The sequence below is a fragment of the Hemicordylus capensis genome, chromosome 1 (assembly GCF_027244095.1).
Source record: "Hemicordylus capensis ecotype Gifberg chromosome 1, rHemCap1.1.pri, whole genome shotgun sequence".
Lineage (NCBI taxonomy): Eukaryota > Metazoa > Chordata > Lepidosauria > Squamata > Cordylidae > Hemicordylus > Hemicordylus capensis.
The window spans coordinates 217,636,459-217,655,385 of NC_069657.1; the positions used below are offsets into that span (position 1 = coordinate 217,636,459).

The window sequence follows — 18,927 nt, forward strand, 5'->3', positions numbered from 1 at the left end:
AGAGTGGTCCGGGAGTCACAACCATGTGGAGAAAGTAGCATGTGAGCTGACAGGATGACCTAGCTTCCTAACAGCACTTTCATATGAGTGCAACATTTTGCCAACCATGTTACTGTATGGTGATCTCTCGGCTTATATATGAATTATTCTTTACAACGGTGGCCATAGGGCTGCTTTGAACTGCAGATCTTAGTGAGCATGAACTGTATGGTGAGAAACTGTTGCTGACTGTTGAAGGGAGCTCTTGGGTTTTCTAGAGCACCTTTTCTAAATTTCTCTTTGTAACTTTAAAAAAATAATTTGGGATTTTTCCCAGTTCTGTCAGTTCTCTTCTTGCTACTGTTCTATGGCTGCCTCAGTAGGCATATGGTATCAGTTTGATTAAAAAAATATGTTCCCGTCATAAACAATACCTACCTACATTGGTAGGTAGGATACCTACATATCGTCATCAAATGATGATAGTGGAGTCCCAGAAAAGGGGCAGAACATAAAGGGCAAAGCCACTTTTATATGAAGAATCTGAGTGATCATCTTTTGATAAAAATGTCAATTTGTCATCTGCATCCAAGACCAAGATCTGCACCCCAGGTTACTATGACTGGGGGATATGGAAGAGATAGGACAAAAAAGACCCAAACTTGTTCCTCGGTTGGTCAAGCGCTGTGAAAACCAGGGGAAGAAGCTGGTTTTTACCACACTGCATCAGTTCTCCAAATGCACCTCTTTGCTTAGTTCCAAATAAGTGAATGCCGTTGCTCCACCTGCCCCTGCTGCTGCCACCTGGCTCAGAAGCAGCACAAAGAGCCAAACCTCTTTCAACACAGTGCAGTGGATTTGAAAAGGAGGAGTAGGATGGAACAGAAGAGGAAATGTGGAGGAGAGGAGAGTGATGGGAAGACTCTCTTGCCCATCACTCTCGTCTCCTCTATACTTCCACCCAGGAGCGAAGGGAGGCTGGCGGCAGCCTGTGCTCAGACGCCGCAACAGCCCCCTGGCCCGCCCCCCTTCGTCTGATGTCAGATGCAGGGGGACGGCTAGCCACATCAGTCAGACGCTGGGGTGTGGTCTCTCTCCCAAATGGGGCCTCAGGGGCCCAACGCAGCACAGGCTGGGCCAACTCTCCATGCCTTTAAAGTGTGGCCCCGCTTGGGAGGGAGATCAGCCCCGCTGCAATGGCAGCAAGGCCAGGAGTAGCTCTCTCTGCCTTTAAAAGGCAGGGAGAGTCACTCTGGCCATGATGCTAATGCAGAGCGGGCCAATTTTATTCCCAAATGGGGTTGTGTGGCCCTGTTTGGGAGCGTAATATTGTCCCCCGCATCTGATGTTAGACGCGGGGCGAGGGTGTCTAGGGCCGCGAGGCGTGGCGGCCCAGGTTCTTTTAACTCGGTTGCCCAATGGTGGCTCCAGCCTGTTCCCTCCTCCTTTCCAAATCCAGTGGCCAAGAAGGAGGGGCTTTTCACACTGTCAGCAAGTCAGCCAGCCAGTGGGGTAGTGATAGGGGTGCGACATTTGACACCCTCCCTCGGGAGCCTGATCATCTTTGACCGCTCCTGGTGGTGTGGCCTCCACAGACAGGAGAAACAATGTGGGAGCAGAGCGCACAGAGGTGTATTGTGTCCTCCCCAGACTTCCTAAAATGTGCATCGTTTCCCTTGACAGGTCTCCTCCCTCTACCAGTTGCCTCAGATTCTTCATTATGACAGGCAGAATTCCCTAGTATAAAATATTAATCTAAAGTGTAGGGGCATTCCTTTTTAAGGCTGTCAGTATGAATGTGTACATGTGTATAGAAAGCCTTGGGGAGCATAGTGAATAGATAAGTATTCTTAAGATCTATTTGTGTCCCTTTTAGTGGCCTGCCCTCAATTTTTGTGCTCCGTATATTGCTAGGAATGGGATTTCATGAAGAACTTCATAATCTGGGAACAAAGGAAGGTTTGAAGGGAAGGAAGCTCAGCAAAGCCATTGAAAGTTTTGCATGGAATATCACTGTGCTGAAGGTATGTGCAAACTTTACAGCTTTTCTTTGCTATAGAACCTGTTTTTGGCTCAATACATATAGATATATGTTTTAAGCTTCTTTCTCTGTCCAGAAGGAAAAGAATATTGATATAAGGGCAGGAATATACTGCACTAATGAATAACAATCATAATGAAGAGAAGCATTTCATTACATTGAGATTATTTATTTATCGTTAAATTTTTATACCACCTTTCATTCAAACAATCTCAGGGCAGTTTACAAAACATTTAAAACAACATAAAACTAAACAACAGTAACCAAATAAAAATCTAATTAAAAGTTTTTTTTAAAGAATATACACAAAAAGACCATAAAATACAGAACAGCAGCAACAGCACTCATATAAAAGCCTGGGTAAAAAGCCAAGATTTCACTTGTTTTATAAAAACTTTGATGGAGACTGAGGAGTGGATGCCCACCAGGAGACCATTCCAAATTCTGAAGGCAATAATTGAGAAGGCCCTGCCCCGTGTGCATGACAGCTGAGCCTTCCTCATTGTCGGCACCTGGAGCAGAGCCCCCCAAGATGATCTCGTCAAGTGAGCAGAAATCCTTAGGAGCAGGCAGTCCCTCAGCTATCCAGGGCCCAAACCATTAAGGGCTTTAAAGCTCAAAACCAGCAGGGAGAGGAGAGCTGGTCTTGTGGTAGCAAGCATGACTTGTCTCTTTAGCTAAGCAGGGTCCACCCTGGTTGCATATGAATGGGAGACTAGAAGTGTGAGCACAGTAAGATATTCCCCTCAGCGGGTGGAGGCCCTCTGGGAAGAACAGAAGGTTTCAAGTTCCCTCTCTGGCTTCTCCAAGATAGCACAGAGAGAGATTCCTGCCTGCAACCTTGGAGAAGCCGCTGCCTGTCTGTGTAGAGAGTACTGAGCTAGATAGACTAATGGTCTGATTCAGTATATGGCAGCTTCCTATGTTCCTATGCACCTTGAATTGGTCCCAGAAACAAAATGGCAGCCAATGTAGGTCTTTCAAGTGGGTGTAATATATCAGCAGGTAGCTCCAGATACAATCCTAGCTACTGCATTTTGCACTAGCTGCAGTTTCTGAATATTCTTCAAGGGCAGCCACATGTAGAGCACATTACAGTAATCCAGTGGTGACATGACTAAAGTGTGTTTAACAGTGGCCTGATGTGCCTTCTTGAAAAAGGGGCACAGCTGACACACTAGCCAAAGCTGCGCAAAGGCACCCCTGGCCCCCACCAGAGCTTCCAAAATCAGAGCTGGGTCCAGCAATACCTCCAAGCTGCACACCACCTCTTTCAAGGGGAGTGTAACTCTATCTTGAATCAGTTGAATCCCCTCATCCTGATTGGCTCTCCTACAGACCAACAGCACATCTGCCTTGCCTGGATTCAGTCTCAGGTTATTACCCCATGTCCAACCCATCACTGCCTCCAGCCCCCGATTCAGGACATCCCTAAGATCAAGTGACAAGAAGAGATAGAGCTGAGTGTCATCTTCATATTGCTGACAACTCAGTCCAAGTCCCTGTATGACCTCTCCCAGCAGTTTCATAGGAAAGATGAAAGACCTGGTCTTTCAATCCTTAGTCAAATAAAACTTAATGGAATTGTTTGTAGGCATTTTGAAGTTTGAACCTGACCAAGTATTTGCACTGAGGGACAGCTAAAGTTGATTTAACATTTTTGTGAGATAAGTCCTAACCAAATTGTGTTCAATGTATGTAATCCAGCCCTATTTGAATGTCATGTTCACTGTATATACAATGTGTGTACAATGTACTCATGTATAGTTCTGTATGCACATTTGCATGTTATGCTCACATGTACAGTAGTACATTTCCTATCTGCATCCTGCATATGAGATTCACTTTCAAAATGAACACACGTAGAGTAATTCACAAATATGCACATCTATACAGACATCTGCATGCACGAGCAACATAATGTCTGAATAGGGCTTCTGTATACAGGGTACACACGGACACAGATCTGTATGCACATGCAGTTATTCATGTCATGTTCAATGCCTGTACAGTTGTACATTTCCCATCTGTAACCTGTATTTAAGGGGCCTGTACCCAAGTTCACTTTTAAAATTTAAAGATTGCCCTCCTGCCACCAAAGAAGGTTCTAATAATTATTGTTATTTATAATGTGTGATTCTAATAATTATTGTTATTTATAATGTGTATGTATATATATATATATGAATGATGATTATTAATATGATATATGATTTCTATTGTGTGCTGGACTATGACCATAACAACAAACTTACTTTCTTCTTTTTAAAATGAGCACTCGTACAGTCATTCACACCAAAACATGTAGATGTGTACAGACACCTGTATGTAGGTACAACATCATGTCTCAGTGATGCTAAAATAGCTGCAGGCCTTATGTCTGTATATTCTATTCCATTTGCAATGCTTTGGCTATTTTGTTAGACCTTCAGCTCACAAACTGTCCAAAAGGTATGGCTGAAGAATGGTGATTCCTTTCATTAGGCAGATAGATTTCAAATGGTATGTTGGCAACTGTGGGATTCCTTGGATGTTTGTTGTGACTCCTCAATAAGAAGATCACTTCTGTTGGACACAATTTCCTTAAAAGCATGCTTGCCCACCAATGTCAGTTCCCCTGCAATGTAGAGCTGTAGTAGAATTCTGAGTGTGTTCAAGGCCTTTCTCTCAGTTTGCATGGGGCAACCATGAGGCCTGACAGATTGGACAGTACCCAGGGTTGGAGCCACCATTGGGCGAATGGGATCAAAGAATCCGGGCTGGACCATTCAGGGGCCGCGTCTCATGCCCCAGCCATGTCCCCTGCGTCTGATGTCAGAAGCGGGGGGTAGTTTAGCTCAGCGCCACGCATCCCCATTTGCGAGAAAAATCGCCCAGCGAGAGCCGCTGGCCAATTTTGCTCCCAAACAGGGCTGTGCGGCCCCGTTTGCGAGCTAAACCGCTCCCCCTGCACCTGACATCTGACATGGGGATGGGGCTAGGAGGGCTGTGGCGGCGGGCTGAACCCGGGCCGCCACTGGCCTCCCTCCACGCCTGGCAGTACCCCACGTGAATGTAATGATTGCCCTAGAAAATGCCCCAGATTCTTTGAAAGATGTACTAGATTTCCCAGGCAGACACTCAGGTTCCTCGGCAAAGGCATCATTAGCAATGGTGTGTGGGGGAAATTAATGGGAGTAGGTTGGTGTAAGCAGAAGGCGTGGGGAGGGGTATACGAAGAAGCAGAGTAGGTTACTGAAGTTGTTTCTATACTTTGTAATTGCTGTAGCTGTTTATATAACATTAATACAAACATTTAATAACAACAATAAAAACAAGTGCACCTGAGGATTCAAATTAGCAATTCACCAAGTTTTTGCTCTTGAATTTTTTTGCAGTGAAAGGGGGCTTTTGGGAGCTCAACCCCCACTCCACCCAAATAGTGCCTACCTTTAAACTAATATTTGCAGCAGTTTGAAACACTTATTACTTCCCCTGTGCAGCTCCTCTGACATGATGTTTCTGGACCAGGCTTCTTCCTTCAGTGATCCAGTCAATCAGGAATCATATAGGGACATGAAGATGCCACCATGCCACACAGTCAATCACATTTGGCTACTTGATAATGTCACTGAAGAAAAACAAAGCCAATGATTTGTCCTCCATTTTAACTGATGTGGAGATGAATGGGAACAACTTTGTTGTCAAGGCAACCACATTGAATGGCAGCCTAGCTTCCTTGACAATGGGGATGCATTTCCCATCTCCTCCTATTAACATTTTTACATCTTTCTGAATCCCACAGTACTGTCTCATAAAAGGCAGCACTTTTGGGGGAGGTAAAAATCTTAATGTAGGCTTAACACTTTTCAGCTGAATTCTAACTAAAATGAATAACTTTGATCAGTGTCTAGATAGTGTCCTGTTGTTCATGGATAATTAAAACAGTCTTTAAATTCCTTCAGGTCAAAGTAAAGTAAAGTGCGCCATCAAGTCGGTGTCAACTCCTGGCGACCACAGAGCCCTGTGGTTGTCTTTGGTAGAATACAGGAGAGGTTTACCATGGCCATCTCCCACGCAGTATGAGGTGATGCCTTTCAGCATCTTCCTATATCACTGCTGCCCGATATAGGTACCAGCGGGGATTCGAACTGGTAACCTCTGGCTTGCTAATCCCCGCTGTGCCATTAGGTCAAAGTACTAAGTATTTATAGCATAACCAGTTTTTAATAAGAGTCTTGTTGGATCAGGCCCAAGGCCTATCTAGTCCAGTATCCTGTTTCCTACAGTGGCCCACCAGATGCCTCTGGGAAGCTCACAAGCAGAAGATGAAGGCATATCTCTTTCCCACCATTGCTTTCCTACAAGTGATATTCATAACTATACTGCCTCTGAACCTAGAAGTATCCTATAACTGTCATAAATACTACTACTATTACTAATATTTATATACTGATTTTCAACAAAAGTTCCCAAAGCGGTTTACATAGAGACAGACAGAAAGAAAGGAATTAAATTAAATTAAATTAAGATAACTAGTAACCATGGATACATTTGTCCTTCGTGAATTTGTCTGATCTCTCTTTCAAGCCAGTGGCTGTTACCACATCTTGTGGCAGTGAATTCCACTGATCATTGTGTGTTACGTGAAGACATTCTTCCTTTTTATCTTTCCTCAGTCTCCTGCCAATCAGTGACATTAGATGACCTTTGGTTCAAGTGTCAGTGAGAGGGAGCAGTTTATCTGCTTTCTGCATACTGTGCATGAATTGATAAGACTAAATCATATCTCTGCTACTGGCTGTCTTTTTCCAAAACTAAAAAAGTCCCAGGTGTTGTGGCCTTTCCTCATAAGGAAGGTTATGAGATTAAAGAGATTAATACTGTGGTGATGGAAATCTCCCACTCCCCCTTGGAGTGAGGAATGGCTGCACGACCTGCTCAAGTTAGCGGCACATGAAAAATGGGCCCTCATAAAAGTAAATAAACTGGATAAATGGTCAGAAGTCTGGGATAACTTGCTTGAATTATTCTTAGAATAAAAACACCTTTTGATTTGCCCACATCTATTGGTGCAACTGTGTGTATTCCTTCTCTTCTCCCCTCCCTCCCCTTCTGCCTCTTTCTCTTTCCCTCTATCTCTCCTTTCTTTTCCCACCTCACCACCCCTCCCCCCCGTCAGCACAGAGGGAAGGTCGGGCTTGGGGGGAAGGGATGGGGGGGAAATGGGGGAAGTTGTATGTAAAATCCTGCCCCCAGTCCTTTTCGTTGCCTTCTTTGATATTATTTTTTGGGTTGTGGTGAGAATTATTGTACTCGGTAGACTATATTGTACACCATGGATATGTACAAGGGTATTATTGTAATATTAGTAGTTTTATTTTTTTTAATCCCTCTTCTAATGATCTCTAGTGTGGAATTTGCCTTTTTCACAGCTGCCACATACATGGCTGATGTTTTCATGGAGCTCTTCACCCAAGATCTCTTTCTTTGTCCGTCACTGACACAGTTCAGACCTCCTCAGCGTGTATGTGAAGTTGGTATTTGTTTGCCCCAATGTTCATCACTTTACATTTATTTACATTGAATTATATTTGCTGGTTTGTTTCCCATTCACCCAGTATGGAGCTATCCTTTTGGAGGTCTTAAAAATATATTTATTATATTTGTACACTACCCCAAACTTCTGTCTCTGGGCGGTTTATTTTGGAAATTTCATTTTGGTTTTCACCACCCTGAATAGTTTTGTATTATCTACAAACTTGGCCACCTTTTTATTGTTTTCCTTGATGTTTTTAGTCATATCATCCTCAATTCCCCCCCACATCTGTATTCGGCATACTAAAATAACTCAATCAAGATCATTGAGGGATCCCCCCCTCACCTTTTTGGTAGCAATTTTATTTCTAGAAATATGCAACATAGTGATGGGTTTAGAAGTGAGCTAATAAAATTGTTTGTGGGCTGTTTTGTGAAAATGAGTATGAACTATTTTCCCATTCAGACTTAAATCCAGTTTAGCAAAAAGAAAAAAAAAGAAAAGAAGGGGGGGGAGGAAAGAAGATAAAATAATAATTGCTAATTATCAGGTCTTGCTAACTTCCATGGTACTGGAATTGTCAGCTTCTAGGCAAGTTCTGTTGAGCTCCAGGAATCGGTGACTCTGCAAATACCAAATCTATTCACTCACTGTAACAAGGGTCTTCCCTTCAGTCCTCCTGACTCATTCCTTTGTGAATCACTTACGTGTCTATTTCAAAACCACTCCTCCAACCATATTGGCGGTCTTGGCCATCTGTCTGTTTTCCTTTGCATCCTTTTAAGCAAAATCATGTTTTAAGAGATAGGAAACTAGTAATTTTGAAAGTGTACAGTAAAAATGAAAAGGGACACACATCCCCTGACAAAACATCTTCTCTAAACTAAGCATGAAGTCCCATTTAGGTAAGAATAATTGGAGTATGGAACAATATATATAAATAATGGCCATGTTGTAATGTAGCATGTTATAGGCTGTGTTGAATCACTTAAGAACTTTGTTTTGATTATGCCCTCTCTTTTTCTCTCTCAACAGTGTAGGGTTGTAGAGTCCAAATATCTACCATTGGCAGTGACACTCTAGCTCAGGCCTGTTCAACTTCGACCCTTCTGCAGATATTGGCCTGCAACTCACACAATCCCTGGCTATTGGCCACTGTTGCTGGGAATTATGGGAGTTGTAGTCCAAAAACAGCTGGGGGGCCAAAGTTGAGCAGGCCTGCCCTAGCTGAACAAAATTCAGCTCCTTTCACATTAAAAGCTAGGTTCCCACCTTGCCCCCTTGGTTTAAAAAGTATTCTAGTGCCACAAACAGTCATACATTCACTCTGTCCTAATTTATACTATAGTTAGCATCTATCTGAAGTGCACTTTTTCTTTTAGGAAATAGAAGGCCACCTCTGACAATGATCTCTGAATAACTTATACCCAGGCAAATCCTAATGAAGAGCTGGTTTCTGAAAGTTTTTTTCTGGTCCCTGTACTGTAATAAGGTCCATTTGCAATAATAAGCCAAAAGGATTTATTCCATGTTGAATGTTGAGTGCTTTCCTAGGAGACTAAACCTGCAGTCCTATACAGACTTCCTTGGAAGGAAGCCCGTTGAACTCAGTGGAACGTACTAGGATTGGGCTGCGGCTTTGCTTACTCTTGGTTCCATTGAATTATCTGGATCCAGTGGGTCACATGACAGGGGGAGGGTAGGCTAAGATGATAGGTAGGTTTCTTGGTCCCAGGGAATAGACATACTGACTTAGGGAAAACCAAGCCAGTTGTTATTGGATCTATATAGGCCTATTGTACCCTGGTTTTCTGTTGATGAGATTTGTGAATGCCCCCCCAGGAGAGCTTCTTTTTGCTTGTTGACAGCACTGGTTTCTGCATTTCTTTTATGAAGTTAAAAATAGGCACGCTCCTGCATGCTCCTATTCAAGTACAAGACAGTATTCTCAATGCGTTATCTAGCAATGGAAAATTCTCAGCTAGTTTGAACAATAATTTTAGGGTAGCATCATTGTAATCTCCATCTCTCCAAGGTGATATTTAATCAACCTGAGTCTCCTGGATGCCAGCTATTGTATTGGAAAGTAGCAGCCCCAGGGAGGATGTAGCTCATGTCATCAAGCAAGTAGGAAGCTCTTCTAGTTGTTCTAAAACATGTGAGATCTTCAGGCTCTTACACTCCCCCACCCCCTCTTCTGCGAAGGAAGCTTTCCAAGTATTTCATGGGGGTTTATCCCTCCCTTCCCTTTTTTGATCTCATTTTAAAATCTCTTAAAGATTTTCCAGTATTGTACATCATATGCAGAACTATAGATGGCTTTGCAAGACCTCTTTTGCAGAATCCTGCTTTTGAAAGGAAGAAATATGGTCTTACCCAGTGGGGCTTGTGATCATCAAACAGATTGTGTTTATATGGTGCATTAGACTGATGCAATAGGATAGACTAATTAGATGGTTCTCAGAGGCATGGAGGGCAGAAGAAATGTTATAAAGACGTATTTCAACTGTCCGTGAAAGGCTTTGGAATTCTCTTGATGTGACTATTTGATGTAGAATATTGCTCTTTATTGCATCAAGGTTTCTGGTTTACTCTTCATAAGAAGTTTTAAAGTTAGTTGCAGTAGGTGGAACAGATGCAATGCAGCTCAGGATTAGCCTATATGTCTTCATTTGCATGCCGGTATGAAGGTCAAATGGATGTACTTTATACCTAGGCAAGTATTGCAATGGTCATTTGCTTTACCGCTCACTCATTTCAGCATTTGCCCAGCTGGGCTTCCATGATTTTGTCCGCCAGGTGGGTGGAGATCATCCAGACAGGTGTGTGGCAATCCCCGCCCCTTCCTCAGCTCCCATGTTGAGAGGTTAGGTTGGCTGTTCTGAGGTCACTGTGTTACCCAGGCATCTAGATAGGGCCAAACAAGCTCGCCTCACACCTTGCCTGCTTGAGCAAAAAAGGGAGTGGCACAGGGTAGCTTGGCCATTTCTTAGCTGTGGCACTCCAGAGTGCCTTGGCTGAGCAGCAGTTTAGCAGATCCCATTCCTCTCACTTCCCTGTGCTGTTCAAGAGCAGGAATGGGTGGCTGAGGGGTGTGCTTGGCCACTGCTCAGCTGCTTCACTCTGGAGGGCCTCAGCCAAGCAGAGATCAAATGGACCCCCTTCTCCTGCTTGCTTCCTACTCAAGAGGAGGAATAGGAAGCAGAGGCATGCTTGGCTTCTGCCCATTCATGGCGTTTCAAAGCCCCTTGGGCAAGCAGCAGCCAGACAGCTCTGTGTGTGGGGTGTGTGTGTGTGTTCTTTGGCAGGCGACAACAATTTTGGCTTGACAACAAAAGGCCTAGCCAAAATTGTGGACCCGTGTGCCAAGCTGCAACGTGTCTATCCGTCTCTCAGGTGGCATATGAGGAAAGCTGTGTTAATTGGCCACTGTTCTTTGCTTATTGTGGCACAAATATATGCTTTTTTCATCCATTGTAAACGACCCAGAGATGTAATTTTGGGGTGGTATACAAACATAATAAATAAAATAATAATAAAAAAATAAAATATATTGGCATTTGAGGACCATTCAGGCAGCACAGATAATCAGCTTTAAAACAAACAAAACTGTAGCAGGAAAAAGTCCTCTGGAACCGTGCCCTCCTGTTTGATTCAGCCACTTGTGTTCATCGTTCTATCACATGGATAGAGAATGGGAACCAAAGAGGGTTAGACAGTGTTCCCGCAATTATACTTGTTGCCTGACTGAATAAAGTCAAATGCAGCAAGGATGCATGCTCAAAATAAGCTTTTTATTTCTTGATCAAGAAAGGCACAAGTACAGTCAGAGAGAATCTGGCTGGTACTGCGCATTGAAGCTGCGCAGTTGACCAGTTTATATAGGTTTCAAGCAGACAAGCATATCAGTAAAGCAATGAATACATGTCATTGGTAATTAAACATACACATTCCAGAGGTGCTATTTAGAGCCTGGGAAGATGAGTTACTACTTGGCGTTTCTGATACCTTACTCCCTATCAGTATCTGGTGCCAGGGATGTCTATTTTTGCTTGAGTGAGGGATTTGGCTAATGAACTAGTTGAATACCTATGTTATATATCTCCCGACAGGTTCTGGCACTTCTTATTTCTGGCCTGCTATCTCACATTCTTGAGAGGGGCCCACATTCCTGGTTTGAACACTTCTCCTGACTGAACAATTTTATTTATTTCAAGCCTAGTGGCTCTGTATTCTGTTAGGGACATTAACCAAACTAACGTTTATACACTTATTTGATACACTTTTATAAGCTTGGATTAAATAATTCCATATCAAAACCCCACTGTGTACAAGCACACATGCTAAATTGAAGCAGCTGTCCCTGTAGATTTTGGTTACTGTCAGTTAATGGCATGTCAGTGGCATTTAAGAGCATTTCGCGTATTATGTGGTGGCCTACTCTCAGCAGGGAGTTGTGGCCAACTCTGACAAGTTTTGTCATGGGACTTAAGTTGGCCATGACTAACTAGTCCCACTGATTTCAATAGTGCTTAGTGACCTCAGGGCTGTGATCCTGAAAATGCACTAATTTGGAAGCAACTACTGCAGAGAGGAATGTATTAGGACATAATTTCCCAGTGATTGTGTTAAAGATTGGAATAAAAGTAACATCTGTCTAAGGACTGGCTGCATTGACTTTTCAGTAATACCAGGAATTCACGAAAACCAACAATTTACATCAGCCATTCATTTGAGCAGCTTCAATTTATTTTAATTTTTTTTACACAGAACAGGAGCAGAGCTTCTGAGTGTAAGAGGACTCTTGTTTACACAGAACATTCTCAGAAGGGCATTTTCAGATGATTTAACCTCCTAGAAGGAAATGAAACCATGGCAGCTCTTTTGCTGATAGAAGAGAACTGCTTGGATTAAAATAAAAAGGGGTCTGTCTTTCTCATCCGCCCCATACTACTCAGTATGCTATCTGTATATATAAAAAGGACTAAAGAAGCTTCTGCTGCACAGTTATCCCTCTATTTGAAATGATGATATTTTTCAACAGGGACATGAACATCAAAGAGCTCTCCACTCTTGTGGTGCATTTAATTAAAGAACTGAGGAAAGGTGGAACCCATGCACATTCATTTACATCAGTTTAAAGGGTGTAATTGAAGAGGAAAACCCAGTGCAATTCATTGATTTTGTGTGTTACTTTTGTCTGGCAGTATAGATACAGTTGGCATATGAAAAGGCAATCTTTTCATATGCCAACTGTTTATTTCATTTTTCATAATGTGAAGAATCACTGGTAGCAGAGGTCCAGTTTCATTAAGCCATGCTAATTGTATAGTTGAACCCAATGCAAAGATACAGTGGGGCTATTCTTACGACCACAAAAGTCAGGCTAGGAAAATCCTAGCCCGATTTTTGTGATCGTCAGAACCACCGGGCTCGTAGCCGAGCCCGGTGGTTCTGGAGCGGCTAACCTGCTCCTGTAGCCTGGCCCTTAGTCCGGGTTTCGAAGCGAGCGCTCTGCAAACCCGGGCTATCTGCTCGTGAGTAGCCGCGGCGCTTAAAAGCCACCTCCCGGCTCGAGGGTCTCCCCAGTATGCCCTGCATGCTTGCGCAGGGCATACTGGGGCTTCCGGGGGCCGCGTGGCCCCTGAGCTCCCCAGCCCCCGCCAGCTCCGTCTCGGAGCCGGCCATCATGTGAGCGGCCAATCCGGACGCCCAGGGCTCCCCGCGGTTTTAACAAAAGCGGGTCTCACAAATTGTGAGACCCGCCTCAGTATGTTGGCTTTCAAGGAAGTGGACAACATTTAACTTTGCTTAATGGAAAAAAGAGCCATTTGCAGGGCAGAACTTGGTGAGAACCACATGATATCCCTTTCTTCCATACTTTTTGTGTTGGAGGAAGTCTTGTTTGTTTCTGAGTGGTTACAGTATATACACCATTGTCTGTATTGTCCTGTTTCCAGTGCTGTGAACAAAAAGGTCAGAAGTAAATTAAGGATTATCCTAAGGATTCTTTCTCCTGGGACTAACCTCTTGCCAAGAATAGTACTGCATATTTATTAAATGTATTGATGACATAATTGGAGCCTACCAATTCTATGATGGACAAGCAAATTAATTTCTTTTCACACTTTCTGGCGATGGTGAGCTCTCAGAGGTATGCATGATCCCCCCACCCTGAGACATTTCACTACTTTCATCAAAACTTTTATTTTCCCTTGAAAATCCTGAGATTGCCCAAGCAGGAACCTCCAAATTTGCCCCAAATTTTGCTTTAGTTGAAATGTGGAGCCAACCTAGACTGCTTAAAAAGCCCTACTGAGGAATTTTGCCAGTCCTGTCATTAACCCCCCCACCCCCACAACCCCTCAGTAGCAGCATGGAACAAATTCCAACACCAACTGAACATATTTGTGCAATAACTCAAAGGTTTTTAGCCTACTTTCAAGTAGGTTTATGAGATAATCTGGCTGTGTGTGTTTCCCTGTCAACTTTGCAATGCCTGGACCAATATAAACCAAATCGGGTACAGTTGTAGAGACACAAAGGGAACCTCAATGGTGTAGTTTGTGATATCATCCACCCCAATTCAAGATGGCGGATGCATAAACCTTTGAGGTGCAAGTGGGCTAACTTGTGGACCATCTAACCGATTTGAACCAAATTTACAGCAGTTGTAGGGACACATAAGGACACCTCAGTGGCATAGTTTGTGATGATGTCATCCACCCTGATTCAAGATGGTGGATATGTGAATGTTTGAGGCACAAGTGGGCTGACTTCTGGTCCATCTAACCAATTTGAATGAAATTTGGTACAGTTGTAGTGAGTGACATAGGGACACCTCAATGGTGTAGTTTGTGGTCATCTATCCTGATCCAAGATGGCAGATTCATGAACCTTTGAGGTGCAAGAGGGGTAACTTGTGGACCGCCTAACCAATTTGAACCAAATTTGGTACAGTTGTAGTGAGTGACACACATGGACACCTCAATGGCATGGTTTGTGAGGATATCATCTACCCTAGTTCAGCAGAAACGTGAGCATTTGAGGTGCAATTGGGCTAACCTGTGAACCACCTAACTGATCTGAACCAAATTTGCTACAGGTGTAGGGACACATAGGTGTAGTTTGTTTTTTGCCTTTATACTTTTTATTCAATTTTCACAACACAAAAGAACAAACACAAATAATACAAACACTCACAAACACACAGAATAAAGACTTCCATCTCATCAATGGAACAAGTGTTGTTAACAATAACTGGATCTTGCCTATAGATTAAACATTCTCTCCCCAGTAGTTCATATAGAAAACAACTTTGGGGTGTTTTTGAAACATTTGTTGTTAGCCTTCAAAAGCCTGACAGAAATCCATTTTGTGATGTATTTTTAGATAGACAAGAAGAGGGTCCCATTCTTTTTTAAATTCTTCAAATTTGTTTCTTAGTAGTGATGTTAATTTTACCATTTCTGCCAATTCTAGTACTTTAAGAATCCAATCCTCTTTAGACGGGCATTGACTGTCTTTCCATTTGCGCGCAAATGTCAGTCTTGCTGCCCCTGTTAGGTACATGAAGAGGGTCCAATATTTCCTTGGGAGAGCATTGTTATCAATACCTAATAGTATTGATTCTGGACTCTTGGGAAAAGTCGTTTTAAATATTTTTTTAAGCTCGTTATATATTAAGTCCCAATAACCTCTCGATTTATTGCATGTCCACCATAAATGTAAATAGGAACCCTCTTCTTTCTTACATTTCCAACATTTATTTGACATATTCTTGTGGATTACGGCCACCTTTTTGGGCGTAAGATGCCATCTGTACATCATTTTCAAAGTATTTTCCTTTAAATTAGAGCAAGCAGTAAATTTTATATCTTTTATCCAAAGTTTTTCCCATTTTTCCAAGTCAATGTTATAACCAAGGTCCTGGACCCATTTAATCATTGAGGTTTTTACTACCTCCGTTCTTGTATCTTCCAATAGTAATAGGCCATACATCCTGGATACGGGTTTTTCTTCCTTATCACACAACTGTAGTTCAAATTCTGACTTTAGTTGGTTAAGACCCTTTTTACAGTCTTGTTTACATAAAGCATTAATTTGATGGTATTGGAACCCTTGATTTCATCCACCCCAATTCGAAATGGCAGATGCATGAATGTGAGGCATAAGTGGGCTAACTTGTGAACTGCCAAGCTGATTTGGACCAAATTTAGTCAGTTGTAGGGATAGTGAAATGAAAGTAGGCAGATTAGTTCTTACTAGAATGAATTGTTAATTCTGCAGTGTTGTCCTTTTAGGACACCGTCACTGACATCCAAGTATACAATATATCATGTAGCTACCATAAAAGTGGATGAAAAGACTCCAGAAGTAACTTTGTATCCAAGGTGTGAATGAATTGTTCATATCTGGATGCAAATGTATATCTTGCTCATTGTCATAAATGGGCTAATCACCACTCAGAGCCTTTGAATGGGGTGTTATAAAAATGTAATAAATAAAATAAAATAAAATAAAATAATGCCTGCTTTGGGGATTTGCCTGGACATGTTTGACCAGAGTTTGCTAGTATAGCGCAGGGTGCATTTAAAGTTCATTCGCACCTAATTCTCCTAAAGATACAGACCAGGTCTAAGAACTGAAATGGTAGAAATTTTCTACTCAGAACTTCTGTATAGGAAAACCCCCACAAAACCCACATTTAGACAGTCACAGGTGAGAATAAGCAGTCATGCAAATTTGGTTAATTGCATAATTTACAAATGCCCCAGGCTCTTTGGAGGAAGAGCAGGACAGAAGTTTTTAAAATAAACATAAATAAAAATAAGCATGGAGTACATTTAGCCTTGATTCTAGAAAGGTATAGGACAACACTTTTAGCCTCCTTCCCTTTAGTTTTTTTTTTGAAGAGAAAGCAGTTCTTACAGACTCCGTTTCATCTTTATAGAATAAAAGAGCCCTTACCTTCTCCTTGCCTCAGCTTAGCCCAGCCCATTTCTTAGCATGAAAGGGTAATTGGAAGCAAACAGCAATACTTCAGTAAATTCTGGGCAAAAATGACTGTAGAAATAAAAGAGAACAATTCTGGTCTTCCTAGAAGGGGGGCCTCTCTTTCTCTTTGATCCTGACTGAGAGCTCTAGGGATCTTCCAGGAGACTAGAAGTGAAGGGATAGCTGGTTGTGGGCCAAAGTTTTACAGAATGACTTTATATAATCTCCATGCTCTCTGAAATAATGATATGTTTTGTACTGCTGTAATTAGTCTTCCCTATGAGGCATATGCACTGTTTAAAAAGTATCTGGACATCTTAGGTAGTTCTTTCAGGAATGACATCAAAGATATTTACTCATCAGGTTCATAGTCATTTGTGGGGAACTGAATGCAGGGGCGGGGGGACCCTGTGATCATTAGCAGGGCAATACATTGCCCAGGAAACTTGGAAAATGTGTAGTTCTTTAAAACAGAGACACTTTTATGTAATGGCCATTATCCCAGAGCCAATTGTTGTATTATATTGTCTACACATTACAAGAATGAGGTGGCACATCGAAATGGTAGAGTTCTGTACCACACTTCAGCTTGTGTGGAGGTATCTCTATTTTAATAGGTTTCCCCAAATCAAAATAAGTAAAATATTACACACAACACATGGAATTATAACAACAAATAAGGGATGTGGGATGGGAGAAAGACAGATGCGTAAAACCAAAAACAGAACTAAGCCATAAGTAATTTTTAAGAAAGGAAACAAAGCATTTGGTTGAGCATTATCGTTAAATAAAGCCCAGTCTTCTGTAACTCATTGAGCCGGGTCTCACGATCAGTGAGAACTGGTTTGTAAGAATGGGCTGGGAGAGCGGGCTAAGCCCGCTCTCCCCCTCACAATCAGAGCAGGAGCTCTGGGCGGCTGGATAGGCCACCCACACGATTGCCGGCTCTGTGACGGAGCTGGTGGGGGCTGGGGATCTTGGAGGCCGCGTGGGCCCCTGAAACTCCAGTATGCCCTGCGCGAGTGTGCAGGGCATATTGGGGAGACCCCCAGAGCCGGGAGGCAGCTTTTTGCCTCCCCTCCGGGGGTCTACTTGTGAGTAACCATGGTGTGGAGCCGCGTCTCAGCTACTCACAATCTTTAAAAACAGGTTTGTGGAGTGCTTACTCCGCAAACGTGGTTTTAGGGCAGGGGTAGTTAGGTGGGTTACCCACCTAGGAACCACCAGGCTCGCAGCCGAGCCTGGTGGTTCACACAATGGGGCGAAATCGGGCTAGTCTCCGCTAGCCCGATTTCGCCCCATCGTGTGAATAGCCTCAGAGTCTGGTTGCTGTCCATCCCTAACTGTTATACCATTTGTTAACTTTATTATTTATTTACCAAATCCTTTCCAGTCATCTTGAGTTTAGACACTTGCTTTCCCCCTCAGGTATCTTTATCCAAGCAGCACACTTGATAATAAATTCAATTTCCAAGTCACACATATCAACTTTTCCTGGAGGAGGACACTCCTCGACCTGCACTGGGGAGCAACTTGGCCTCCATCTCTTAGGAGAAGTGGAGCATGGGAAGCTTCAGCACTAAGGCTGTCAGTGGGCCTTGTGCAACTTGGCTAGAAGGCTGGTGGTGGTTTGGCAGCACCCATTTTAGACGACTATGCCTCCCATACAAGTCAGGTGTGTTTTGGATATACAGCCCTCTCAAGCACCCAACTGCAAACAGAGTAGGAATAGCCATTCTTCCCACAGGCCTGGAGACAATCCTTTTACTCTCACGGGCCAGGAGGAACTGCACTGTGAGAGGAGCTGGGGCTTATGGATCTGATTTATTCTCCATGATATATACAACTCAGTGATGGCTGGCTGGAAGAAGAAATGTAGAGTGGGCTGTTGAGCACGCCAAGACATCATAGTGCTAAATGGAGGCATACCAAAACTATCTTTTCATGGCTAACTAGTTTTAGGGGACCTGGGAAAGAAGGCATCTTTAGCACCTGGTGGCCTCAGTGTTGCCAAAGTCTAGGGGCTTTGCAGTGGGGAGGGTGGCTGAAGATCTGGCAGGGCCTCATCAGCACACCTTTAAATTGTTTGGGCAGTGCAGAAGAGTTACATGCAGATGTGCGTAACATTGCTTGCCTGCAGAAGGTTCTGAGTTCCCTCCCTGGAAGTTTTACGCACAGCAGTTTTACCGTGAGGTTTTTGCTTTTAGGTTGCATCTCCTCTGGAATGGTGGGTGCAAGTACACATATCAGCCAGATTTTCCGCAAAGTCCCTGCGAGTTATCGGGGAGCAGTCCACACGTACCATTCGAGTTTTCCACTGTGCCCGAGTGTAGCCCAACTGATCTCTGGAGTAAAAAACTTCACTATTTCCAGTGGTTTTTTGAGACAGCCT

The 18,927-nt window shown here is 43.1% G+C and overlaps 1 protein-coding gene across 6 annotated transcripts in view; it reads left to right on the forward strand.

The window, feature by feature from the left end:
- The window catches only part of PLCL1 (phospholipase C like 1 (inactive)), a 339,121-nt gene that overhangs the window by 288,273 nt on the left and 31,921 nt on the right, over positions 1-18,927 (forward strand). For all 6 annotated transcript variants that reach the window (XM_053277834.1, XM_053277818.1, XM_053277824.1 and 3 more), the window contains one exon: positions 1,894-2,003. In XM_053277834.1, coding sequence (XP_053133809.1) covers positions 1,894-2,003 — 110 coding nt within the window. The remainder of the gene's footprint in view (positions 1-1,893; positions 2,004-18,927) is intronic.